Genomic DNA, 27,409 nt, shown 5'->3' with positions numbered 1-27,409 from the left:
CAGCTCAGGCAGCTGAAGGGCCCCCAAGAGAGTAGCCTGACCTGGAGGTCCTCCAGGGTCCTGATGTCCATCACGCCATTCCAAATATAAGTCCTGGCAGACCTCTGGGGTAGGACCTGCCTAGCTGGGCTGCCTATGCTGACCAAGCTACCCAAAGCACCTTATGGGGTGGAAAAGCAGGAGAGCCAGCAACTCCAGAAGTGAGTCTGGTATGGGGCCGGCGCCATGGCGCAGTAGGTTAATCCTCTGCCTGTGGCGCTGGCATCCCATATGGGCCCTGGTTCTAGTCCCGGCTGCTCCTCTTCCAATCCAGCTCTCTCCTGTTGCCTGGGAAAGCAGTAGAAGATTGCCCAAGCCCTGGGGCCCCTGCACCCATGTGGGAGACCAGGAAGAAGCACCTGGCTCCTGGCTTTGGATGGTGCATGGCTTTGGATGGCCAGCTGTAGTGGCCATTTTGGGAGTAAACCAATGGAAGGAAGACTTTTCTCTCTGTCTCTCCCTCTCACTGTCTGTAACTCTACCTCTCAAATAAATAAATAAAATCTTAGAAAAAAAGTGTGTCTGGTAAGGGGAGCTGATTGCAATAGTTCTAAGGGCTTCTGAGCACCCAGCCTCCCCCTCCCCAGGTGCTCTGAGAGCACAGCCTTGTATGTCCACCTGGCCCCTGACAACCCAACCTCCTCGTGTGCATCAGGCTGAGGCAGCACCCCTGGAGGGAACGGCAGCCTTGGAGAGGGGTCTGCAAGTCCAAGGTGTGGGAACCACCTCAATGTGGTGGGTGACACGAGAGGATAGCCTGCTTCCCAACAGGGGGACACTGCCAAGGTAGATTGCTGGGCAGGCAGACCGCATGGATTCTCACAGTTGGGGGTCAGTCACTCTCTCCAATGTGAGGGTGAATTGTTAAAAAAAATACTAGGGGCCAGAGATGTGGCATAGCAGGTGCCCTGACCTGCAGTGCCAGCATCCCATATAGGCGCTGGTTCTAGTCTCGGCTGCTCCACTTCCGATCCAGCTCTCTGCTATGGCCTGGGAAACAGTAGAAGATGGGCCATGTCCTTGGGCTCCTGCACCCACGTGAGAGACCCAGAAGAAGTTCCTGGCTCCTGGCTTCGGATCAGCGCAGCTCTGCCCGTTGTGGCTATTTGGGGAGTAAACCACAGGATGGAAGACCTCTCTCTCTCTCTCTGCCTCTCCTCTCTGTGTAACTCTGACTTTCAAATAAATAAATAAATAAATATTTAAAAATACTAAGTATATTCCCTTCCCTTTCAAAGTAAAAATCCCCCAAAGCTTATTTTTTAAATACTATTATTATAATTTATTTATAGCTCTATCCAAAAATGATACGGAAGATATTATTTACAGAACCTAAATATAATACATAAAATAACATGCTTATACAAGGAAAGACTTCTAATTGACAAATCTTATAGAAACATACTTCTTTTGCCATGGCAGAAGTCAGCTAACAAGTTGTCACAGTTCTGCAAGAAACAAACCAAAAAACCAAAAAAAACAAAACAAAACAAAAAAAACAAACAACAAAAACGAAACAAAACAACTATAAGGCTGACGGAAGGAAGAGGCTGAAAGCAGCGATGGCAATTGCAGGGAGAAAGGAATGAAGGGCCAAGGAGAAAAGCATGCTTCTTGTTGATGATAAAACCCCATGGACAGGGATCGGCAGCTCCTCCATTCCGTCACTGCATGGCCAGTCTGTCCTTGTATTGCTGAGAATGATCTCTTTCCTGTCTAGTATTGAATGTTACATAACTTTCCTGCTTTATTCTACCCCCAAATCAAATACTTAACTTGTAGGGCTTTTTTGATAATGCTAGTGGTAGGGGGGGAGAAAAGCTCCTTTTTATCCCTACCTACATCATTATAATTCACATTAAAAGAGTGTCGTTAGCCAATAAGCTACTGTCTCCTTCTATTTTACATTAATAACTAGGATAGAGGTCAGAATCTGGTGTGAACAAGATGAAAAGGGAGAACAAGGTTTCCCGCAGCACCCATAGCACCAAGGTGATGTCTGCACAAGGAAAGAAACAGCCGCTTTAATCTTCTCTGCCAATTTCTACCACTGTAGAGGAATCATCACTGAACTAAGGTGAGAGCGCTGGAGATAACAAAAGTAAGCCCTCTCTAAAACCATGGCTCAGATAGCTGGGGTAATAGGTAAGGAGCTGTGCTCACAGCATCAAGCAGAACAATAACAACATTATCTCCGTTCTGGACCGAACCCCCTCCTTGCAGGCTGGACCGGTGGGTGCCAGGACAGCTATGTGCGTCCCTTTCTGCTTCCCGAAGGATGCTGGACGCGGTGCCTTGGTCGCCATGGAAACAGCGGCGGGGCGGAACAGCCGCCGGGAAGGCGGAGTCTGGCCTTGGTTGCCCTGGAAACGCCGGAAGCCGCGGCATGGGGGGATGCCGGAAGTGCCGAGAGAGACTTCCGGCTTCCTTGCCTTGCCCAAGATGGAAGGGGAAACCGAAAGTGGCTTCTGACAGATTCTTAGATTTGACAGATGGTCAGGATCACCCAGGTCGGAATCCCAGTCATCGGAGTGTACTACTCTTGTCCCGCTCAATCAAAATCTCCACGCCAGGACCGGGAATCTGGGTTTAACCAGGAGGCTTTTAGAGTGTCCAGAGGTTCGTAGAAACGGGGTTCGGATATTTCCTTTTCTCAGCTCTGCACCATCGTCTCCATTCCACTTAGGGGGAAAGAAATTCTGCACCCCGCACCGCAGTTTCCTTCGCAGTGGCTCTAGGGGAGGGTGCCGGGTGGGTGGAGTGGGTCCTTGGAGCTGGGCTATGAGGAGCCCTTTCAGGTCCTGGAAACCAGGTGCAGGTTTATTGGAAGCATGGCTGCTTTTTGCGGGTTTCCACTGTGGGGCAGCCACGTCCTTTGCGCCTAGGCCTTCTTCAAAGCAGGAATCCACCCAGTGGATTCCAGTTCGTTCCTTATGCAGTCTGCTTAAAGTAAGCAGCCAGAGCTTGGATGCAGAAAATGCTGATTAGGCAGAATGGACAATGGCAGAGCCTAGGGCTTTACATGGAAGACTCCCTTAACTCCCAATTCCTGGTCACAGTTAGGGTTCACAACAAGGAATCTGTGCTTGTCAAGCAATGATGCCCTTTGAGGACAGCGCACACTGGAACACAGATTTCTCAGCCCTCTGAGCTTTATTCTTTACTGGGCAGTCAGGTGGGGCTTTAAGATTTTCACGGACAACCACTGGCCCTGGTTGGAATATGTGCTTTGGGATGTTCAAATCTTTTTTGTGTAGAAAGGGGCCCATAGTCAAATAAGTGTGTAAATATTTTATTAAATGTTTTCCTGTACTGGAGATTGTGTTTTGGAAACTCCAGCAATATAGTGTGTTTTGTGACTCTTTAAACTAAAGCTACCATGTGTAGCATTTCTAACATTTCCCATGGAACCCTCATTGTAGCATTGTAGCAGCAACGTGTAGAGCAACTCTTCTGCTGAACATGCTGTGGCAAACAGTGAACTGGCATAATGATGACCTCCTCAGGGTGTTTTTTTGTAAGGTAGAGTGGTACAGAGCTGTAGGACACTTGGAGCTTTTCGATGTGGCAAAATAGGATTGGGCTGCCTTCTTCCAGAGAAGGATGGTGTGGCCTTTTGCAGCAGAGGACGAAGACCTTGAGAAGGACCCAGGAACATTTATGTGTCAGGTGTGTGGCATTCTTTATTCCTCACACACCCGTGATCCCATGGCCAGGAGTTGAGGTGATGGGGCTGATGTTGGGAGCCAGTTCTTCCCCAGCTCAGCACCAGGCAGCTATCAGAGATAGGGGAGAAGAACTGAGCTGGTCTTCATGGTCCACCTAAGTAATACATTCATGGTGAAAAGCAGGAGTAGAGGGCAGTGGGCTTGCAAATAGCACAAGAGAGTCTCCATCATCAGGTTTGGGCTGTGGACAGGAAGTCATCCTTCTTTATAAGATATGGTCAGGAAAAAAGTGTGAAATTCATTTTGCTATAACTTCAGTTGCAAATAAAGGAAAACCTTACTCAAGGGAGAAGACTGAGGTGAAAGGAAGCCATTGCTGCTCATGTGGACCTGGGAAAGCTGGTGGTGTGGTGCATTCTAGGTCTGGATGCCTGACAGGGAGTCTGTGGTGTTAAGTCTCAGTAGAGGGCAAGAGAAGACTCATGTCCCAGCTCATTCAGGCAGATAGGACAGGGTGAATTCTCCCTCCTGGCCATTTTGTTCTCTTCAGGCCTTCAAGGGATTGGATGATGCGCATGCACACTTTAGAGGACCATGTGGACTCAGGTCCACCACTTCAAATGTCAGTCTCCTTGGGAAGTGCCTTCTCAGACACAGAAATATGTGTATTTAGTTAGCATGATCCAATCTAGTCCCAGCTGCTCCTCTTCTGATCCAGCTCTGCTATGGCCTGGGAGGGCAGTGGAGGATGGCCCAAGTGTTTGGGCCCCTACACCCGCTTGGGAGACCCAGAAGAAGCCCCTGGCTCCTGGCTCCTGGCTTCAGATCAGCTCAGCTCTGGCCCTTGTGGCCATTTGGGGAGTGAACCAACAGAAGAAAGACCTCTCTCTGAACCACATGATCCAATCACATTCACACAGTAACTTCAGCATCTTACCAAGGCTTTACAGGGGAGTGGGTCCCTCAGTCCTCTGTTCCTTGAAATATACATGGTGAAGGATGGGTTTGCCTTCTTCTCCACCTCCTTCTGTGCACTGTGGACTGATACTTGTGTGAAATACAATAAAAATGAATCAGAGGCAAAATGACACACGAAGCAAAGACATACAATTCTCAAGTTTCATTATTGCATTCAATTACCTTGCAAATTGCAAGACATGTTTCTAAGAACCCTTCATTTTATAAGTCGGCCATACATATCTTTGGTTTAAAATTACTTTTATTTTTTTAAACTTAACATATTATTATTTTTGACACTATATATTTTTACTTAACATTATAATCAAAAGCTAAGTGGCTCTGCTAAATAAAGAGTTCTAGAAATGTTTCGTTCTTAATTTGGGGTATTGATTATGTATGTGATCAGATGACCAAAAAACTCTTTTATCTGTATACTTACGTGCATTTTTTAAAAAAGAATTTATTTATTTGAGAGGAAGAGTTACAGACAGTGAGAGGGAGAGACAGAGAGAAAGGTCTTTCTTCTGTTGGTTCACTCCCAAATGGCCACAACGGCCAGAGCTGAGCTGATCCGAAGCCAGGATCCAGGAGCCAGGGGCTTCTTCTGGGTCTCCCAAGTGGGTGTAGGGGCCCAAGCACTTGGGCCATCCTCCACTGCCCTCTCAGGCCATAGCAGAGCTGGATTAGAAGAGGAGCAGCTGGGAATAGAACTGGCGCCCATATGGGATGCCGGCACCGCAGGTGGAGCATTAATCTACTGCTGTATGGCACTGGCCCCTACATGTATTTCTTAGTATATAAATTGTATTTCCATAATTTTTTTTAAAAAAGTAAAAATAAAGAATTTAACAAATAAAAAGTAAAAAGACCATAGTCCATCAGGAAAATAGGCAAGAGCTATAACAATAATCAAATGAAAATATGTTCAATTTTAAAATAGTCACAGAATCAGATAAACTGTAGTAGCATATAATTCCTATCAATTTGACAAAGATTTAAAGCAGAGTTTGACAAAACATTGTATTTGCAGTAAAACTGATACACATGGGCATGTCTGTCTGTATCTGTCTTACTTCACTTAGCATGATGTCATCCAATTCCAGCCATTTTGCTGCAAATGCTAGAATTTAATTCTTTTTTATAGCTGAATAATATTCCATTATGTGTGTGAGTATGTGTGTGTGTGTTTGTGTATCATATCTCTTTATCCATTCATCTGATGATGGACACGTTGGATGATTTCATATTTTGCCTACTGTGAGCAATGATGCTATAAACATAGTATCTCTTTGATACAATGAACTATGTCTTTTGGGTATATATACCTAGTAATGGGATTGCTGGATCATATTTTTAGTTTTTAAGGAAATCTGTATATTGTTTTCTACAGTGGCTGCACTAATTCAAATTCCCCCTTTCTCCACATCTTGCCAACATTTATTACTCTCTTTTTGATAATAGCCATTCTGAAAGATGATTTTCTTGTTGTGGTTTTGCTTTGCATTTTTTCTGATGGCTAGTGATATTGAGCATCTTTTCATGTATTTATTGACTGTATCTTTCTTTTGAGAACTCTATGTTAAGGTCCTTTGCCCATTTCTTAACCAAATTTTTTTGTGATGGTGTTCTGGTTGAGTTTTTTGAGTTGATGATTATATATATATATATATATATATATATATAAATCCTTTGCAGGATAAGTAGCTTGCAAACATTTTCTCCCATTCTGTTGCATCTACATCTTTCCATTCTATTGATTGTTTGCTTTTGCTGTGCAGAAGCTTCTGAGTGATATAATCCCATTTGTCTAGTATTGTTTTTGTTGCCTGCACTTTGGGGTCTTATCCAAGAAGTCGTCACCTACACCAATTTCTTGTAGCATTTCTCTTACATTTTATTCTAGTAATTTCATAGTCTCAGGTCTTAAATTTAAGGCTTTGATTAATCTTGAGTTGATTTTTATATGTAGTAAAAGTTAGGGATCTAATTTCATTCTTCTACATTTATACATCCTGTTTTGCCAGCACCATTTATTGAAAAGACTGTCCTTTCTCAAATGTATAATCTGGGCATTCTTGCCAAAAATCAATTGGCTTTATTACATGGATTAACTTCTTGGATCTCTATTCTGTTCCACTGATCTTACTCTGGTTTTTATGCCAGTACCATATTGTTTTAATTACTGTAGTTTTGAAGTATGCATTAAAATCAGATATTGTGATGTTTCCAGCTTGGTTTTGTTTCTGTGCTCAAGTTCATTTTTCCTATTCTGGGCCTTTTATGATTCCATTTGAATTTTAGTGTTTTTTTTCTAACTCTGTAAAAATGACACTGGTATTTTGATAGGGATTATACTGAATCTGTAGACGTTTAATGATGTTAATTCTGCCAATCTGTGAACAAGGAATATCTTTTCATATTTTTTTTTGTATTCTTGATGATTTCTTTCATGAATGTTTTATAATTTTCTTTGTGTAGATCTCTCACTGCTTTGGTCAAATTATGACTAAATATATTTTTTGTGGCTATTTTGAATGCCGTTTATCTCTTGATTTCTCTTTTGGTAACTTCATTTTTGATCATAAAATCCTATTTTTGTTTATTTGTTTACTTTGTGACCTGCAAATTTACTGAATTTGTTTATCAATTCTAATAGATTGTTGATGGAGTGTTTAGGGTTTTCCATTTACAACATAAAGTCATTTGCAACATGGGTATTTTGACTTCTCCTTTCCAATTTTGATGCCATTTATTTCTGTCCTCCCTAATTGTTCCTGCTAATACTTCCAAAACTGCATTGAACAACAGTGGTGAAAGTGGACATCCTTGTCTTGTGCCAGATGTGAAGGGAAATTCTCTTTCCTTATTCAGTTCAATATTGGCTGTTGATTTGTCATATAAATGTATGTAGTTCTGCAAAAACACAAAACAAAACAAAAACAAAACAAAACAAAAAGAAAACAAAACAAAAAAACCAAAAAGCCAAAAAACAACTATAAGGCTAAAGGAAGGAAGAGGCTGAAAGTAGTGATAGAAATTGCAGGAAGAAAAAAATTAAGGTGCCGGCACCACGGCTCACTAGGCTAATCCTCCGCCTGAAGCGCTGGCACACCGCGTTCAAGTCCCAGTTGGTGCGCCGGGTTCTAGTCCCGGTTGCCCCTCTTCCAGTCCAGCTCTCTGCTGTGGCCCTGGAGTTGCAGTGGAGGATGGCCCAAGTGCTTGGGCCCTGCACCCCATGGGAGACCAAGAGAAACACCTGGCTCCAGGCTTCGGATCAGTGTAGTGCGCTGGCCTCAGCGGCCACTGGGGGGTGAACCAATGGAAGGAAGACCTTTCTCTCTGTCTCACTTTCTCACTGTCCACTCTGGCTGTCAAAAAAATAAATAAATAAAAAAAAAAATAAAAAAAGAAAGAAATTAAGGGCCAAGGTGAAAAGCATGCTTCTTGTTGATGATATGAATCCCATGGACAGGGATCGGCAGCTCCTCCATTCCGTCACTGCATGGCCAGCCTTTCCTTGTATTGCTGAGAATGATCTGTTTCCTGTCTAGTATTGAATGTTACATAACTTTCCTGCATTATTCTATACCCAAAACAAATACTTAACTTGTAGGGCTTTTTTGATAATGCTAGTGGTGGTGGGGGGGAGTAGGGGGGGGAGAAAAGCTCCTTTTTATCCCTACCTACATCATTATAACTCACATTAAAAGAATGTCGTTAGCCAATAAGCTACTGTCTTCTTCTTATATTTTATATTAATAACTAGGCTAGAGATCAGAATCTAGAATTTACCCATTTCTTCAAGGTTTTCCAATTTGTTAGTATATAGTTGTTCACAGAAGTTTCTTATGATCATTTATATTTCTGTAGTATTGTAATCTCTCCCTTTTAACCTCTAATTTTATTTCTTTTTTCTTTTTCTCTGTTAGTCTTGCTAATGGTTTGTCCATTTTGTTTATCTTTTCACATAGGTAATCTTTTATTTTGTCAAATTTTTGTATTTTTTCAATTCCATTTATTTCTGCTCTGCTTCTTTATGGTGGTTCACCTTCTAGTAATATGGGTTTTGGTTTGTTCTTCAAAAGAAGAGTCCTTGAGATGCATAATCAGACCATTTGTATTAGATTTCTTTTAAAAAAATTTATATATTTTATTTGAAAGTCAGAGTTACACACACAGAGAGAAGAAGAGGCAGAGAGAGCGAGCGAGAGCAAGAGAGAGAGGTCTTCCATCTGCTGGTTCACTCCCCAGCTGGCCGCATCGGCCGGAGCTGTGCCGATCCAAAGCCAGGAGCCAGGAGCTTCTTCCAGGTCTCCCATGTGGGTGCAGGGGCCCAATCACTCGGGCTTTCATCTACTGCTTTCCCAGGCCATAGTAGAGAGCTGGATGGGAAGTGGAGCAGCCGGGATTCGAACCAGTGCCCATATGGGATGCCGACACTGCAGGCGGTGGCTTTATCCACTATTTCACAGCACAGACCCTATAGACATTTCTTTTTAAATTAAGCACTTATTGCTATAAACTTCCTTCCTAATACTGCTTTTTCAGGTTTTGATATGTAGTGTTTTAATTGTTGACTCATGTATACCTTATTGGCAGTCATATGGATAGTCCTTGGAAGCAGATATTGAGAGTGTGATAGAGAAGAAATATTCAGACACTCATGTTAATAGTGGGAGGAGAAAGTTTCTTAAGAGGTGACAAGGATACCATAAGAGCTTTTCTTTATTTCACATATTTCAGCATTTGCTGGACAAAGCGGATATTCTTAACCATACAGTTAATTTAAAAAAAAAAGTTTATATATTGGAAGGCAAAGCATCAAAGACAGAAGGAGAGAGAGAGAGAGAGAGAGACAGACAGACAGAGATCGACCTGGAGAGAGATCTTGGGGAGTAACCACTCCCTAAATGGCCACAACAGCCAGATCTAGGCCAGGTGAAATGTTGGAGCTGGGAAGTCTGTTGTGGTCTCCCACGTGAATGGCAGGGGCCCAAGTACTTGGATTATCTTCTGCTGCCTTCTCAGGCTCATTAGCTGGATAGGTGACCAAATAGCCAAGACTCAAACCAGCAGTCCTATTTGAGATGCTGGCATCACAAGAAAAGGCCAAACCAACTGTTCCACATCACAGACACCAACACAAACTGCTTTAATCTTAATCCCAGGGCATTTGTATGATGTACAGCTGACATTAATAGAAGGTGTGAGAGCTATGAATCTAAGCCATTCAATATCAGTGGTTATTTTTGTTGGTACCAAAAAAGTTGTATTTTTAGTCTCTTGTTCCTTTAAGTTTTGAAGAAGCTTGTGCAAAGTTATTAAAAGGAATCTTAGCATCCGGAGAAAAGCTTTTTGGCTGAAATGTCTTTTATGCTGTATGTAAACCTTGTTACATTTATTATGGAAGGCTATCAGAGATTGTCATTTTAAAAGAGAATGCTGTTCTTTGGCCATCTTCTCAAGGAAACTTTAATTAGCATCAGAAAATCTGGAAGGGTAGTCAAGGAGGGATGCCGGGCTGAGTAGCAGGTTGTGTTGGAGTCCTTATGACTCACAGTCTCTGATCTAGTCCAGAGATGACTGACAATAAAACTGGGGGCCAGGAGCTCTCTGCATTTATATAGCTCTTGAGCTGGGTGGGAATTTCACCTGTGACCACACCATTTGGTCCAAACGACAGGCCAATGACTTATAGATGCATGCATCTCCCAGTTTCTTGCAGTAAGTATTTATTAAATGCATACTTGGCTGAGGCTGCATATCAAACAAAAGAGGAGATGGTACCTGTTGGCCCATTTTCACTTCCAAGTAAGAGATCTGTTCCTGAATAATTGAGAAGAGACTGCCAGACAGGGAGCTTGTCCTACTCCTCAGCAGAGATCAGGAAACAGTGCCGTGTCACAGGCAGAACGCAAAGGGCTTCATGTTCAAGAAAATCATGGGGATAGGTGACAGGTCAGGGGACAGCTGTCATGGCAGTAGAGTTTAGACAAGCAGGTGTAGACAGAGTGGAGGAGGGATGTTGTGATGACATAAACCTGACAAGGAGCCTGAGCAAAGTGTGTAGGGGAGTTGATTTCTAGATTCTTGCAGATCTTCCCGTTCCTTTCCCATGGCAAGGCACTCTATGGAAATGTTTGCATTTCCATGGCCCACAAAGGAAATCTCATGAAGCTGCTTCAGACCAGATTCTGCCCAAGACTCTGATCCTCCTAGGATGCACCCTGCCACCCAGGACTCTGAGGAATTAGCACCTTAGCACACTGTAACCTGTACCTGTTTGAAAGAGTCATTTATTTATTTATTTATTTATTTATTTGACAGATAGAATTAGACAGTGAGAGAGAGACAGAGAGAAAGGTCTTCTTTCCGTTGGTTCACCCCCCAAATGGCCGCTACAGCCGGAGCTACACCAATCTGAAGCTAGGAGCCAGGTGCTTCTCCTGGTCTCCCATGGGGTGCAGGGCCCAAGCACTTGGGCCATCCTCCACTGCACTCCCAGGCCACAGCAGAGAGCTGGCCTGGAAGAGGAGCAACCGGGACTAGAACCTGGTGCCCATATGGGATGTCAGCGCCGAAGGTGGAGGATTAACCAAGTGAGCCACAGTGCCGGCCCTGAGGAGTCTTATTAATACTGAAAGTCTAATCCTTGTCAACAGTGCTGAATCAGAATAATGAAGACAAGGTTTGAGGGTAAAGGAAAGAGAAAGTTTAATTCACTGGTGAATGAGGATGGTAGGAGACTGAGGTCTCAAGAACTAATCAGTGTGGGAGGTCTGAGGCTTTTAAGGAGTGCAAAAGGAGGGTTGGGATGCTGAGGAGGTGACTAATGGCAAGTCAGTAGTAGATAATCAGGTCCCAAGGCTGGTTGTGAGTCTCATAACAGTATTTTATCAATCTTGAATGTCAATGTGGTTCCTTGAGAAACTTGTTTGATGACTTTCCTTTATGATGAAGAGGGAGTAGCAAGATTTTTTGTACAACTAAACCATTACAAAATGTTATTTGACTGGCATCTGAATGAGGCGAAGCATTGTATCAAGAGATTCCCTTGTGGGGGCTGGCGCGGTGGTGTAGTAGGCTAAGCCTCTGCTTGCAGTTCTGGCACCCCATATTTGGCACCAGTTCCTGTCCTGGCCTCTTCTCTTCCGATCCAGCTTTCTGCTTGTGGCCTGGGAAAGTTGTGGAAGATGGCCCAAGTGCTTATGCCCCTGCACCTGTGTGGGAGATCGGAAGAAGCTCCTGGCTCCTGGCTCCTGGTTTTAGATCATCTTGGCTCTAACCATTGTCGCCATTTGGGAAGTGAACCAATGGATGGAAGACCCCCCCCCCATTCTTCTCGAATAAATAAATAAAAAATTTTAAATATATTCTTTTGTTTCATTAATTAGGATGAAGTGCACTCAACCTTAAGTCTATATTTATTGTGACCTTGGTTATTCGTACTCCTTTACATACTGTTAAAATACATTCAGTCCTCTGGTCGTGTTGACTGGGAAGGACCAGATTACTTTGCAACTTCAATTGGTTTTCCTAAGGCTGATTTCTGGAATTACAGCAAGCATTATTTATGCGTTTGTACGGACACTCTAATTAGTCCCAAACACAGCAGCAAGCCTTTGTTAATCAGAATAAGAAAAAGAAAATAATGATGTATTTGGTGCAGTTACAAGACACCTGTGGTGATGTTGATATGGAAGCCAGGGACTGTCTGTAATTTAGGCCACATTAGAAAAAGTGAAATGATAATATGGAAGAGAAGATCGAAATAAAAGGAGGAAAAGATTGACCCTTACATTTGAAAATATGGATCTGTCAAATTACATGTATGTGCATGTGCATACATAAGTGAATTTGATATGTATCAAGTATGTTCCAAAAGTGTGCAGTCCAAAGTTCATTAACATCAGAAAAATAAGTGGTATAAACTTATTTATGACATTCCTATTTATGACATTTATAGAAATTTATCCCATTCTCATTATTTTTGTGATTTTTGAATAAAGAACTGTTAGTAGTTTTAATGTCAGCAAATGCTGACTGGAATTGAACTGTTCAACATTTACAAGAATAAATAAGTATAAAAGAGTGTTAGATTTACATCTGGGTTAGTGTAGGTCAGATGGACTTGAGGATGTATGTGGTCCTCTGAGTGTAGATGTCTGTGTACCAGCAAAAACCCCAGGCAGTGATTCAGACTTTCAAAGCCATGGAATTGGTGGGGCCCAAGTCAGGGGCTGCAGACATGGAAGGGGTCTCAGTTCACATCTGGGTTATAGAAGGGACAGAAGAATTCTCCTTGGCGGAATGGAGTGGCTGTGCTGGACAAAGGGATCTGGGGGCTGCATGTGGGGGAGGGGCTGTGACCACAGCCTCCTCTCCTTGTTCTTTCTCAACCTTCACAAGCCCTTTGTGACTCTCCCGTGCTCTGTGATGTAGGCCTGGGACTTTGGTGGAGCCTGCACACTCTCAGAACTCAGTTGCCTCAGGGAGCCATGCAGTTCCGACAATGGAGCAGGTTCTCTTGTTTCTAAAGAGCCACGCTGAGCCCTGGCAAAGCTTCAGCTCCGTGTACTTAGATACTGTCCCCAGCTGCATCTTTCTGATTGTGGTGGGGCTGCTGCTTCTCTACCTTTGCTACCTGCTGTTACCAACCAAGGTAGGGAACCATGGGGGAACCCCCAGGAGAGATGCTTTGTTGTTGGTGCTTCCCATTTCTAGTGTCACATGTCTACAGAAATGTGGTTGGGTCAGAGATGGCTCAGAAGGGAAGTGTGAGGAAAGGACAAGACCTCGCTCTTGTAGGGGAACAGGTTGGGTAGAGACAGGGGTTCAGAGAGTATTATGGTTTCTATCTGTAGCTTACAGAGTACCTATCTTGTGCAGTAGAGGCTGTCAGGACATACAATCCCAAACACAGTGATGCTGTGGTCCTGTCTGGTTTCATTAGAGGTTCTCTGATGGAGAAGTGTGTCTCTTCATCCTATGCCATGAGTCCTATTCCCAGAACAGGGGTTCCTCGACCAAGCCTTCCTTCCTGTAGGACTGAGCAGGACAGCAATGCTGAACCTCTCAGGCCTTTGAGCAGAGGCTGTAGCCTGAGCTCTGTACCCAGGACAGAGCATCCTCTGAGAACACAGATGGAATTGATGCCACAGATCCTATGCCTTGCTTGAGCAGAGGACATCAGACTAAGAACACTGGGTAATGTTTTACAAAGAAGGAAAATTGATAATATTTGGTCACTTTGAAAAATTAATAATAAAAAGGAACATATATTTGTTAATTAAAATAGAGAAGCATACAGTTCCTGAAAAATGAGTGTCAGATCCTCCTAGAGAAGAACGAGAGATGTGGGTCCCAGGTCTGCATTGTTTTCTTTCTGTTTCCAGCATCCGGGTAGAGCCAAGAGGAGGCAGAAAGGTGGAACATTCAGAGGTATGGTTCTCTGTATTTGCCCTGAGCTTTCTGAAGAACTTTCATGTTCCTTCTATTGAGTCCCAAGTCATGATCTCTGAAGCTGTCAGTCACCAAAGGCAGTACCTCTGCAAACAGAGGTGCAAGGGAAGGCATTGAGAACTGAGGCCCTTCTCATAGTCCCTGCTCTTTCCATCCATGGTCGGGAAGCATGGACATGAGCAATGGGTACTTCCCAAAACATGATGTGAGATGTGGAAGAAGTACTATTGGTTGGTTGGTTTGGGATAAAAATTTTTGTACACAACTTGTGTAAGTCATTTGACATCCTGAATTATCACTTTTCCTCTTTGAAGTCACCACTGACATCTATGTTTTGTATGTTGGTTTTTATTATCACGACAGAGGATATATGTGGAAATACTTTCTTACTGAAGGCACATGCACATCAGAATCTTGTTAATATTGTTGGCCATTTGACCTTGTCTACCATTTTGGGATTTCAGAGTTTCATGACCCAAATGTTTCCAGAAAAGAACATCTTTATGATTCTTGTACTTCTATTTTTTTACATATAACCCATCTCCTGGTTTTCCAGGTTGGAGATCTCATAGGAGAAAAACAGAGGAGACAAGGAAGCTGCTTTCCATTCTTAAAAGGTGACGTATTTTCTTTTCCTGTTTCCTTTTATAGCCTTCCCTATGCATGGCAAGAATTAACAGAGCCTGCCATAGTCATAGGGGAGGGTATGGGATTAAGGCTTGGGGAGGACTTATCAAGTGGTTTATAAAGTCATGGACGTGGGAAACATGAAGCAGGAAATGGGCTTGGGGTTTCCCCAATCCCGTTAGGCTAGTGGGCCCTCCTTTCCTTTTTGTGGTCCTGGCTACAGTTTTGTACTTCTTTTCTTCTGCAGTCCCCTGGGCCACCACCATGACAGCACACCCTTCCGTCACATGTTGTGTCCAGAGCCCTCCTGTGAGGTGTGTAATAGAACAACAGCAGAGATCCAGCAGCTGCTGTCCCAGGGGTCCCTGCAACATGCTGCACTCTCTCAGTATTTTTCACCATCCTCTGATTCTATGATCGAGTCCTCAGTAAGTCTCACCTCTGACCTCTTGGCAATAGCTCCAGGAGACCCAATACCACCCCCTGTGCCTGAGCCTTCTCCATCTCCCTGTTCAACTCTCTCAACTAACCTGGATACTTCCTTTGAAGACTTAATTTCCCCCTCAAATTTGCCCCCAAAGCCTACTCCTGGCTTGGATTTCTCATTCCCAGGGGGACATTTTCCAACACAACCGCTTCGCATTCTTCCTCCTCCACCTTGTCCAGGCCAGGGAACAGATCCTGTTCTCCAAGGAGAAGTCACAGTGACTCTGGGGGACAGCGTTTGTGGGTTGCCCACCCATGAGCCAAAAACCAAAGCCACTCAATCTCCTGACATGGCAACATCAGAAATCTGGCCTCAAGGTCGTACCAAGCACTTACCCATCTCAAACTGGGCACAAGGAGATGCCAAGCAGAATATTCTTGCCCTCAGTTCATCCAAGGCACCCATTGGGGTTGACCGTGAAGCCAGCCTTCTAGGTAATCTCTTATTTCTCAGTCCAGATGCCCTGGCACTCCTAGAGAGACAAGTCAGAAAGAGGGGTGACTTTCTGATACACAGGGAAAGGGAAAAGACAGCAGGACCTTTTCCAAAACAACACAGGCCAGATGTCCCACTTCATTCTCCAGGGAAAATGCTAGAGTCAGTTTCTGTCAAGCATGACTCAGCAGTGTCCCTTCCTCATTGGAGCAGCAAAGGCAAACCACAGGAGATGCACTTGGATCAGCAGTCCCTGTATTCTAAGACCTTTGAGGACCATCTTCAGAAAAAATGTATCCAGCTTCCCTGGGATCGCCCAGCTCTGAACCATGACTTCCTTTACCCTGCTGGCCTTGTCTCAGGTCGTTGTTCATCAACCCTTGTCGTCTTCAGTAGTGTGTATGATACCTCCACAGCACAGGAACCCCCAGCGGTTCCTGATCCCCAGGCCCAGGAATCCCCAGAACTGCCTGATCCCCAGGCCCAGGATTCCCCAGAACTGCCTGATCCCCAGACCCAGGAATCCCCAGAACTGCCTGATCCCCAGGCCCAGGATTCCCCAGAACTGCCTGATCCCCAGGCCCAGGATTCCCCAGTGGTTCCTGATCCCCAGGCCCAGGAATCCCCAGAACTGCCTGATCCCCAGGCCCAGAATTCCCCAGATCGTCCTGATCCCCAGGCCCAGGAATCCTCAACAGTTCCTGATCCCCAAGCCCAGGAATCCCCAGAGCTTCCTGATCCCCAACCTCTGTTGGAGCCTGAAATCCAAAGTCAACCCTTGCCTCAAGATATGCGCCAACCTCAGTCTCAAGTTCCCACTGAGAATCAACCTCAATCCTCTGTCCCAATCTTGCCACCTTATTCTCTACCTCAGATTAGCACCAGTGGAGTGGGTCTCCATGAACTCTTGAATGAGGCAGAGGCTCTCCTGCCTTCTGAAACTCAACACTTGGAACATCACTTGCTGAAGAAAAAGCAGGAAAATTTGTGGGGTTTACCCTCTGTTGTCTGTAAATCTCAGAAAGACTTTTGTCCTCCAACTCCCAACCTTTCATTGGTGAGCCAGTCCTCCAAGCCTCACATTTCAATTTCCATCCTTCCTGGAGATTTTGTCCTAAACAGTGAGCTTCGGGAGAAACTAGAGCACCACCTTCTAAAGAGGCTTATCCAAAATCGGTGGGGCCTGCCTTGTAAGGTCCTTGAGTCTTTGTTCTTGATTAACCCTCAGAGAGATGGTTCTGATACATCTGAGTCAAAGAGCAATCAGGATCTCTCAGGGGTTTGTTTATTTAAAGGTCAGATCAGTAAGGATGTAGTGGATTTGGGCTTGAGCCAACCTGGAAGCTTCTATAAGAGGACCTTGGAAATTCTTCCTCTAGAAGATGTGAGGAAGTCCCGGAGACCTACTCAGGAGAGCGGTTTAAGTGATCACTTGATGAGTGACTCAAGGAAGTCCTCAGATATGGATCTATGGTCTGATTCTGAGGAAGACCTGGAATGTCAAGTGTTGAATTTGTCAGGAAATAATTCAAGGGCCTCCTGTATGAGCCTAAATGAGAAACAACTTGAAAATGATCTGAAAGCAAATTTGAGCAAGAAAGGGAAGGAAATAAAGGAGAGTCCAATCCGTAGGACTCTTCCTGGTTCACAGCATTCTATCAAGAAGACATTGCCTCTTTCTGAGAAATCCTGTAGACGAGGGAAACAAAAAGATTCGGTCCCATTGGTTAGTAGAACCAGCAATGTCAATACCTCCAATGAAATTTCTTTCCTTTGTTCCAGCAACAAAAAGATGTTGGAATACCATATCAAAAGTTTTCGTCTGAGGATGATATGGGGCCTTCCGAAAAAGGTCCTTGATTCCATTGAAGTCTTTAAAATGAAAGAGGAGCTAGCGCAGTGCACTGACCACTATAACTTTCCCTCCTCAGCCAATCTTATATCAGAAGTGGATTCCCAACTTAGTGTCTCCCAGTCCTTTACAGACTCCATATCTTTGCTTGAAGACAAGGTGGGAACAAGAATCTGTGATTCCGATTTGGATCATCAGTTCCCTGCCACCACAGCTGTGCACAAGCCCTGTAGAGGAAGCTCTATATCTTTGCATGGAAACAAGGTGGGAACAAGAGTCTCTGATTCCAGTCTGGATAGGTCTTTCCCCACCACCTCACCTGTGTGCAAGCCTTATAGAGGAAGCTCTATATCTTTGCATGGAGGCAAAGTGGGAACAAGAGTCTCTGATTCCAGTCTGGATTGTCCATTTCCTGCCACCTCACCTGTGTGCAAGCCTAGTAGAAAAAACTCTGTAGCTTTGCATGGACACAAACTGGGAAGAAGAGTCTCTGTCTCTAGTCTGGATCATTCTTCCCCTGCCACTTCACCTGTGAGAGAGCCCTTTAGAGGAAGCTCCATATCACTGCATGGAGACAAGGTAGGAACAAGAGTCTGTGTTTCTGATCGGGATCATCCATTCCCTGCCATCTCAACTGTGTGCAAGCCCAATAGTAAAAGCTCGGTAGTGTTGCAAGGACACAAAGTGGGAAGGAGAGTCTCTCTCTCCAATCTGGATCATCCTTTCCCTGTAACTTCACCTGTGTGCAAACCCTGTAGGGGAAACTCTGTAGCTTTTCTTGGAGACAAGATAGGAAGAAGAATCTCTGTTCCTGGACTAGATCATACGTCCCCTGCCACCTCACCTGTGTGCAAACCCCACAGAGCAAACTCCATAGCTTTTCTTGGAGACAGGACGGGAAGAAGAGTCTCTGATCCCAGACTGGATCGTCCTTCCCCTCCCACGTCACATGTGTGCAGGCCCCATAGAGCAAACTCCGTAGCTTTGCTTGGAGACAGGACGGGAAGAAGAGTCACAGATTCCAGACTGGATCGCTCTTCCCCTCCCACATCACCTGTGTGCAGGCCCCTTAGAGGAAGCCCCATATTTTTGCATGGAGACAAGGTGGGAATACGGATCTCTGTTTCTGATCCAGATCGTCCTTCTCGTGCTCCCTCACCTGTGAATGAGCCCTATAGCGTGAGCTGTATATCTCTGCATGGAGACAAAGTGAGAACGAGAGTCTCTGATTCCAGTCTATGTCGTCCTGCTGCCACCTCACTTGAGTCTGTGCCCTGCAGAGGAAGCTCCATATCTTTGCATGGAGGAGAGATGGGAAGAAGAATCTCTTCCTCCAGTCTGGATCATCATTTTCCTGTCACTTCACCTGTATCCCAGCCCTACAGAGGAAGCTGCATATCTTTGCATGGAGACAAGCTGGGAATAAAAATCTCCTTTTCTGATCTGGACCATCCCTTTCCTCTCACCTCACACATGTACAAGCCCTATAGAGGAAGCTCTATAGCTTTGCATGGAGACAAGGTGGGAACAAGAGTCTCTGATTCCAGTCTGGATCGTCCTTCCCCTGCCACCTCACCTGTGTGCATGCCCTGTAGAGGAAGCTCCATATCTTTTCATGGAGACAAAGTGGGAATAAGGATCTCTGCTCCTGGACTGGATCATGATTTCCCTGCCACCTCACCTGTGTGTAAGCCCTATAGAGGAAGCTCTATGTCTTTTCTTGGAAACATGATAGGGAAAAGAATGTCAGTTTCCAATGTGGATCATCATTTCCCTGCCACCTCAACTGTGTGCAGATGTTACAGAGGAAGCTCAATATCTTTGCATGGAGACAAGGTGGGGACAAGAATCTCTAACCCTGATCCAGATGATCTTTTCCCTGTCACCTCACCTGTATGCAGGCCCTATAGAGGAAGCTCAATATCTTTGCATGGAGACAAGGTGGGGACAAGAATCTCTAACCCTGATCCAGATGGTCTTTTCCCTGTCACCTCACCTGTATGCAGGTCCTATAGAGGAAGCTCAATATCTTTGCATGGAGACAAGGTGGGGACAAGACTTTCTATGCCTGGTCTGGATCGTCCCTTCCCTCCCCCTTCACCTGTATGCAAGCCCTATAGAGGAAGCTCTATATCTTTGCATGGAGACAAGGTGGGGACAAGACTTTCTATGCCTGGTCTGGATCGTCCCTTCCCTCCCCCTTCACCTGTATGCAAGCCCTATAGAGGAAGCTCTATATCTTTGCATGGAGACAAGGTGGGGACAAGACTTTCCATCCCTGGTCTGGATCGTCCCTTTCCTTCCCCTTCACCTGTATGCAAGCCCTGTAGAGGAACCGCGAAATCTTTGCAAGGAGACAAGGTGGGGACAAGACTTTCTATCCCTGGTCTGGATCGTCCCTTTCCTTCCCCTTCACCTGTATGCAAGCCCTATAGAGGAAGCTCAATATCTTTGCAAGGAGACAAGGTGGGGACAAGACTTTCTATCCCTGGTCTGGATCGTCCCTTTCCTTCCCCTTCACCTGTATGCAAGCCCTATAGAGGAAGCTCAATATCTTTGCAAGGAGACAAGGTGGGGACAAGACTTTCTATCCCTGGTCTGGATCGTCCCTTTCCTTCCCCTTCACCTGTATGCAAGCCCTGTAGAGGAAGCTCAATATCTTTGCAAGGAGACAAGGTGGGGACAAGACTTTCTATCCCTGGTCTGGATCGTCCCTTTCCTTCCCCTTCACCTGTATGCAAGCCCTGTAGAGGAACTGCGATATCTTTGCATGGAGACAAGGTGGGGACAAGACTTTCTGTCTCTGGTCTGGATCGTCTCTTCCCTCACCCTTCACCTGTGAGCAAGCCCTGTAGAGGAGACTTTACAGCTTTGCATGGAGACAAGGTGGGGGCAAGAATCTGTGCCATAAGTATGGATCATCATTCCTCTGTCACATCACCTGTGTGCAAGAAAAGGCAGGGGGTCTTAAGGAAAACATCCTGTGATATTACCTATGAGCGAATAGATGACATTCAGAGACTTAATGATTGCAGGAAGCACTTTCTGCCTTGCACAGATGATGCCATAGACAAAGCAAGACAGAAACCACCTGCATTAGCCAATAGATGCAGTCCAACGCTACCTAGAAGGCAAATTATGGCAGGGCCTGAACCAAGTGATAATACAGGAATCTCAAGAAATAGAACAGAAAGGCTTCAGGGAAAACACTTGAAAAACCTAGAACATTTCCCCACAGATAAGAAGTCCGTGGAGATATTCAGGGCAAGGGAACGCTGTGCTCTTCCATCTCCATGGAGTAAAACCTTCACAACCAATGAGCCAAAAAGCTCCCCAGTGATAGGAATGACTTTGGGTGAAAAACGAACTATGTTGACCTCTAAACATCCTCCACCAAAAATATCTGAACCCAGAAATTCTAAATTATCAGGCATTAATACTAAGTTGCTTTGTGAGTTAAAGTTAAACTTGGATAACACAGATGATAGACAGACTCATGACCATTCCACTGATCCGTCCCTTGCCTCAGGGAACTTAAAATGTAGGCCTGCCTTGACTTACACCCGAGGCACCCACACTAGGCACACAGCAGATTCTCAGGTGTGGCATGTCCATGGGGAAAATACAGGGATCAGCAGGGAGCAGATGCAGGAGCCCTGTGTCCCTGTGTGTGTTTTAAGGAAGAACCAGGGTAAGAATCTCCCAGCAGCTTCCAAGACAGTAAGCCCTCCAGAACCCAAACCAGAAGAGCTTGGTGGAGGAGATGCAGGCTTAGGGCCATCCCAGCCTAGAAGAAGGATCCGTGCTGCTCAGGGTGGGACATTAAAGGACACGCTTGAGAGCAAATATTCCCCAACCCAGCCACTGAAGGGGCAGCCCCCTGCTGAAAGCCATTTCAGAAAACGGATGAAGCACTTTCTGCAGTGGATTTGGCCTAGCAGAAGATGTGAAAGGCAAAATCGTTTCCTGGAACAGGGACGTTCCCTGTCATCTGAGCAGAGCATGGGCCCAGGTAAAAATCAAGCCACGTGCATCGGGAACACTGAGGTTCAATCAGTGAAGCCAGCTAGTGGGAAGGTTCCAGGGAAGAAGCTGGGGCATGATCACGGAACAGGTAAGACCTGCCACCAAGTGCCCCTTTCGACCCAGGTCAAGTTTAGCAAAACTCAGCGGCAGGCAGAATTGCAGATGGGGGCAGCACCTGTCCAGGGCCATCCCTTCAATCACAGGGTCACTTCCTGTAAAGGGACAAGTACCAAGTCCTGCCGCCAAGAAGCTGCATTTGCTGGCCAGAGTTATCCTGCAAGGAATACACACATGAAACACAGAGACAGAGAGCCCAAGAAAGTTGTGCCATTCAGGGACCAGCTATGGTGTCAGAGGTATCCAGAGAGAGCCTGTGCCACATCCAAACCCTGCTTGTAGGTGTCAGTTTGGCCAGAGGCCTTGGGCTGCCGTTGCCACTACTGGCGGCTCTTAAACAGAGAATGCTTCTCCAGCTTTTGCATGTAGCAAAATTACTCTGCTAAAATCATTAAATCCTTTTTGAAAATACTGATTCTTCCCAATAAATATTCTCAAATGAGAATGCTATCTTGTCTGTGTACTATGTTGGAGGTGTGGGTTTGGTCAAGGAAGGGGTCAGATAAGCTCTTACTGTTCACCTCTGTTAGTGTTTGAAAGGTGACCAGTCTCTCAGAGCTCCATTGAGAATGTATGTTTAAGTGCCTTTCCATCTCAATGAAGTTTGAGGAGATGAGCTCTGTTTCCTACCTCTTCGTTTAGCTTTAATGACATTGTATGGAAGCCTGCACCTCTCTCCTCACTGACTATTTCAAATCCTTTAGTATAGTAAACAAGATAGGTTTTTCATATCCAAAAAGATTGTCAAGGACTGATGCATTTTCTAGAATATAATGGCTTAGTTATTTTTGGGGAATGTTTCCAGTGACCCCAGAGTCACATCATTGGGTGTCTCTTGAGTTGGGAGTGTCTGCAGAGTATTGCTTGTGGGTACTGGGTTACTTGTTGTGAGGTCTAGGATCAGGATAGGTGATTCTGTAATGCAGGGCATGATAATATGTTGGGTAAACATACTTTGTCCTTACCATTGAGGTTTGGAAAATCACCTTTTGTAAGTGATCCCTCATTTTGGGGATTTTTTCATGCTCTTGGGTTAATTAAATCTTTTTTCAGTACAAAAAGATCACACGGCTGTCAGGGGTAGGAATGTGCATCAGGAGACACCCTCCTCCCAGGGCAAAATAAAACGGCGTGTAAGGAAGAAATGCCTTAGATCACGTGGTAACTAAGGCAAAAGTGAAGAAGGGGAAGGATGATCTTGGGGGAAGAAGAAAGGCATATGCCTCATACTTCTCACATCATGGCATTTCCTGCTCACCCCTTCCCACCCTGATCTTTTCAACCCAGGTACCATTTCCCTGATGCTGAGCAAGGCACTGCAGAGCTTACTAAAGTCACATTGAAGAAGTGTACATGGGACTGTTCCTTAATCACTAACGCTTTATCTGCAGGGATTGTGTCAACCATGGCACCCTCTCTTTTTATTTTTTATTTTTTTTGCCAGGCAGAGTTAGACAGTGAGAGAGAGAGAGAGACACAGAGAGAGAGTTATAGACAGAGAGAGACAGAGAGAGAGGTTTTCCTTCCATTGGTTTACTCCCCTAATGGCTGCTACAGCAGGTGCTGTGCCGATCCGAAGCCAGGAGCCAGATGCTTCCTCCTAGTCTCCCATGCAGGTGCAGGGGCCCAAGCACTTGGGCCATCCTCCGCTGTCCTCCCGGGCCACAGCAGAGAGCTGGGCTGGAAGAGGATCAACCGGGACTTGTACCTGGCACTCCGACTGGGACTGGAACCGAGGTCCCCAACCTCAGAGGAATTACCCTTCATCAAATGTCCTATTGAGTTTAAGTTAAATTACTGACCCACCCCTGCCAGCTGTCCTTAGTTGCTACCTCCATCTTTTCATGGATAACAATGTTTGTTTTCTAAAAAGAATTTCAGGGGGCTGGCACTTTGGCTTAGCAGGTAAAGCTGCCACCTGCAGTGTTGGCATCCCACACGGGTGCCAGTTCAATTCCTGGTTGTTCCACTTCCGATCCAGCTTTCGCTATGGTCTGGGAAAACAGTAGAAGGTGGCCCAAGTCCTTGGGCCCCTGCAGCAATGTGGGAGACCTGGAAGAAGCTCCTGGCTCCTGGCTTTGGATCAGTGCAGCTCCAGACATTGCGGCCAGTTGGGGAGTGAACCAGCGGATGGAAGACCTCTCTCTCTCTCTCTGCCTCTGCCTATCTCTCTCTGCCTCTGTCTCTCTAACTCTGCTTTTCAAATAAATAAATAAATAAATAAATCTTTAAAAAAAGAATTTCATTAAAACATGTTTACACACACAAGAGCAAATATGGCAATAAAACTACTCTAGTGCTCATCACCAAACTTGCAGTGTTTTATTTGACATATGCAATACAGTTCACTTTTATACTATGACTGAAGTACAAGTGCCCATTTAAATAGCTTGTCATTCACATATTAGAATATATACTATGAATCCTATATCAGTGCCCTCCAATTTCTTAGATATTTATCTCATGAGTAACATATTCATAATACATGTCTACAGCATTGCTGAATAAAAATGGTTGAACTTTATAGCCATTGTTCATCAGTTCTGCTCTGCCTTTTTTTTTTTGACAGGCAGAGTGGACAGTGAGAGAGAGAGACAGAGAGAAAGGTCTTCCTTTGTCGTTGGTTCACCCTCCAGTGGCTGCCGGGGCCGGCGCGCTTCAGCCAGCACACCGCGCTGATCCGATGGCAGGAGCCAGGTGCTTTTCCTGGTCTCCCATGGGATGCAGGGCCCAAGCACTTGGGCCATCCTCCACTGTACTCCCTGGCCACAGCAGAGAGCTGGCCTGGAAGAGGGGCAACCAGGACAGAATCCGGCTCTGCTCTGCCTTTTAGTCTACCCTGAGGAGTCTTTTAAGTGAATCCCTATCCTACGTCATGGGAGTGATATTCAAGGCAAATTCAGTACATAATATTCCAGTTGATTAATCACACAGTAACTGCAACATGAAAATAGTGTACAAATAGAAAACTATGTGTGGATAGAAAGCTAAGATTCCCTTTTTCAAATGTTTAGAAGAAAATTACTTTTCCTGTCCCACATTCAAAATGAGATTTTGTGTTTCTAGATAATAAATATGAAAGGGGTTCTAAAACTTCTTTGAAAATGCACATCCACTTTCCATGGACTTTTTGAATCCCCCTGTGTACAGGGGCTTCAAATAGACATTTCTTTTCATTTCCAAAATAAGATTATTCAAAAGGTGCTTAATATCATTACTCTTTAGGGAAATGCAAGTTAAAACAATTATGAGATACCATGGCACACACCCAGTAGGTTGGCATGAATCAAAACCATCAGATAGTCAAGTTGGGAATTGATAATTTCTTTCTTTCTTTCTTTTTTTTTTTTTTTACAGAAGATCAGTTTAGTGTACATTAAGTAAAGATTTCAGTCGTTTGCACCCCCATAGAAACACAAAGTGAAATATACTGTTTGAGTACTCGTTATAGCATTAAGCCTCAGTGTACAGCACGTTAAGGACAGAGATCCTACATGAGGAGTAAGTGCACAGTGACTCCTGTTGTTGACTTTACCAATTGACACTCCTGTTTATGGCATCAGTAATCTCCCTATGCACCAGTTATGAGTTTCCAAGGCTATGGAAGCCCCTTGAGTTCTCCGACTCTTATCTTGTTTAGACACGGATTTCATCATCATTTAAAAAAAATCATCTATTATTTTTCACTTTATGTTTCTGTGTGGGAGCAAACTGTTGAAATACTTACTTAAGGTATACTAAGCTGATCTTCTGTATATTAAGATAATCGAAAATGAATCTTGATGTGAATGGAAGGGGAGAGGGAGTGGGAAAGGGGAGGGTTGTGGGTGGGAGGGACGGTATGGGGGGGAAGCCATTGTAACACATGAGTCGTACTTTGGAAATTTATATTCATTAAATAAAAGATTAAAAAAAAACCATCAGATAAATAGCCTCGTAGAGACTGTAGAAAAATGAAAAGTGTTTGTTCCACAGCATCATCCAACCGTACCTCAAAATGTTAAACAGAGTTTCCACATGACTTAGCAATTCCCATCTTCGGTATATGCCAAGGGGAATTAAAATACACATTTACACACAGGCTTGTACACAAATGTTCACAACAACATTATTAATAATAGCCAAAATGTTGGAAAAACACAAATGTCCGTCAACTGACCAATGGAGAAACAAGTGTGGTATATCTGTACAATGGGACATTCTCCAGTCATAGGAAGGAGTAAAGAATTGATGCAGGCTTCAACAAGGATGAATCTTGAAAACATTATGCTGAGAGACGGAATGAGTCAGAAGTAACCACATATTATATGTTTCTATTCTTATGGAATTTCTAGAAATGGGAAATCTGTGGAGGCAGAATGTGGATGGTTTTTTTTTTTTTTTTTTTTGACAGGCCGAGTTAGATAGTGTGAGAGAGAGAGAGAGAGAAAGAGAGACAGACAGAGAGAAAGGTCTTCCTTCCATTGGTTCACCCCCCAAATGGCCGCTACGGCTGGCGCGCTGTGCCGATCCGAAGCCAGGAGCCGGGTGCTTCCTCCTGGTCTCCCATGCGGATACAGGGCCCAAGCACTTGGGCCATCCTCCACCACCCTCCCGGGCCACAGCAGAGAGCTGGACTGGAAGAGGAGCAATCGGGACAGAATCTGGCGCCCCAACTGAGACTAGAACCCGGGGTTGCTGGCGCCGCAGGTGGAGGATTAGCTTAGTGAGCGCGGTGCCGGCTGGATGGGTGGGTTTTTCATTGCTAGGCTGTCAGGGGTGACGAGTAAAGCTAAAGGGTATGGAGTTTCTTCCTGAAGTCATAAAATGTTTGAAACTGGATTCTGGTGGAGGGCACACAAAGCTGAATATACAAAATACTCCAGGGTTATACACTTCAAATGCATGACTTGGCCTGTATGTGAACTATATTTCAATAAAACTGTCAGAAACGTAATGGGTTTGAAAAGGCTAAGTTCTTGAGTTTGGTAAGAGGAGAGAACAGCAGAGGCCAGGCTGGCGCCGTGGCTCACTAGGCTAATCCTCTGCCTTGCAGCGCCGGCACACCGGGTTCTAGTCCCGGTCGGGGTGCCGGATTCTGCCCCGGTTGCCCCTCTTCCAGGCCAGCTCTCTGCTGTGGCCCGGGAGTGCAGTGGAGGATGACAGGTGTTTGGGCCCTGCACCCCATGGGAGACCAGGAGGAGCACCTGGCTCCTGGCTTTGGATCAGCGTGATGCGCAGGCCGCAGAGGCCATTGGAGGGTGAACCAACGGCAAAAGTAAGATGTTTCTCTCTGTCTCTCTCACTGTCCACTCTGCCTGTCAAAAAAAAAAAAAAAAAAAAAAAAAAAAAAAAAAAAAAAAGGAACATGAGGCATGGGTGGCACTGAATAAGAAAGAAATGGATTTCAAGCTGAAAACATGGTTCCCTGAATTTCTTTCTTTTCTCTCTGTCTCTCTGTCTCTCTCTCTCTTTTTTTTTTTTTTGACATTGTGTATCACTAAAAACATCTTTGGTGATCTTTTCCAGCAATGTGTAAAACCCTGCTGAAATGATAGTTGCTTCAAATGTGGAAAGAGTGCCCCAGGTTGTTGCCTGGGACAGAAACTGCGACATCTGTTTGCTGGGGGCTGAGTGTGGTGGTGGCAAGTCCAGGAACTAAAGCCGAGTGTCTCAATGGTCAGGTGAAACTCAGAATAACAGAGGCGATGATTTGTTATTAAAATGTGTTTTTTGAAGGTCATTAAACTGGAAGAA

The 27,409-nt window shown here is 44.8% G+C and overlaps 1 protein-coding gene across 2 annotated transcripts; it reads left to right on the top strand.

Moving 5' to 3' along the window:
- Positions 1 to 2,441: 2,441 nt before the first annotated feature.
- On the top strand, positions 2,442 to 23,446 carry LOC108178954 (uncharacterized). 2 transcript variants are annotated; one of them, XM_017350820.3, is made up of 4 exons: positions 12,964 to 13,329; positions 14,063 to 14,108; positions 14,686 to 14,746; positions 15,004 to 23,445. In XM_017350820.3, exons 1-4 carry the CDS (start codon positions 13,180 to 13,182, stop codon positions 21,953 to 21,955), a joined length of 7,209 nt encoding a protein of 2,402 aa, XP_017206309.2. In that variant the 5' UTR covers positions 12,964 to 13,179; the 3' UTR covers positions 21,956 to 23,445. The 2 variants fall into 2 exon arrangements, with proteins under 2 accessions (XP_051689664.2, XP_017206309.2); XM_051833704.2 differs by lacking the exons at positions 12,964 to 13,329; positions 14,063 to 14,108 and adding an exon at positions 2,442 to 2,658 and having other exon boundaries at positions 15,004 to 23,446.
- The last annotated feature ends 3,963 nt before the right edge of the window (positions 23,447 to 27,409 follow it).

This window comes from Oryctolagus cuniculus, chromosome 1, assembly GCF_964237555.1.
Source record: "Oryctolagus cuniculus chromosome 1, mOryCun1.1, whole genome shotgun sequence".
In the NCBI taxonomy this organism is placed as follows: Eukaryota; Metazoa; Chordata; class Mammalia; order Lagomorpha; family Leporidae; genus Oryctolagus; species Oryctolagus cuniculus.
The sequence above is the reverse complement of the archived record's forward strand: the minus strand, read 5'-3'. Positions and strand labels throughout refer to the sequence as shown.

Coding starts and splice junctions, on each gene's coding strand:
- LOC108178954 (XM_017350820.3), top strand. CDS start 13,180: ATGGAGCAGGTTCTCTTGTTTCTAAAGAGCCACGCTGAGCCCTGGCAA. Junction 14,109..14,685: donor GAAAGGTGGAACATTCAGAG/GTATGGTTCTCT, acceptor CTGGTTTTCCAG/GTTGGAGATCTCATAGGAGA. Junction 14,747..15,003: donor CTGCTTTCCATTCTTAAAAG/GTGACGTATTTT, acceptor TTTCTTCTGCAG/TCCCCTGGGCCACCACCATG.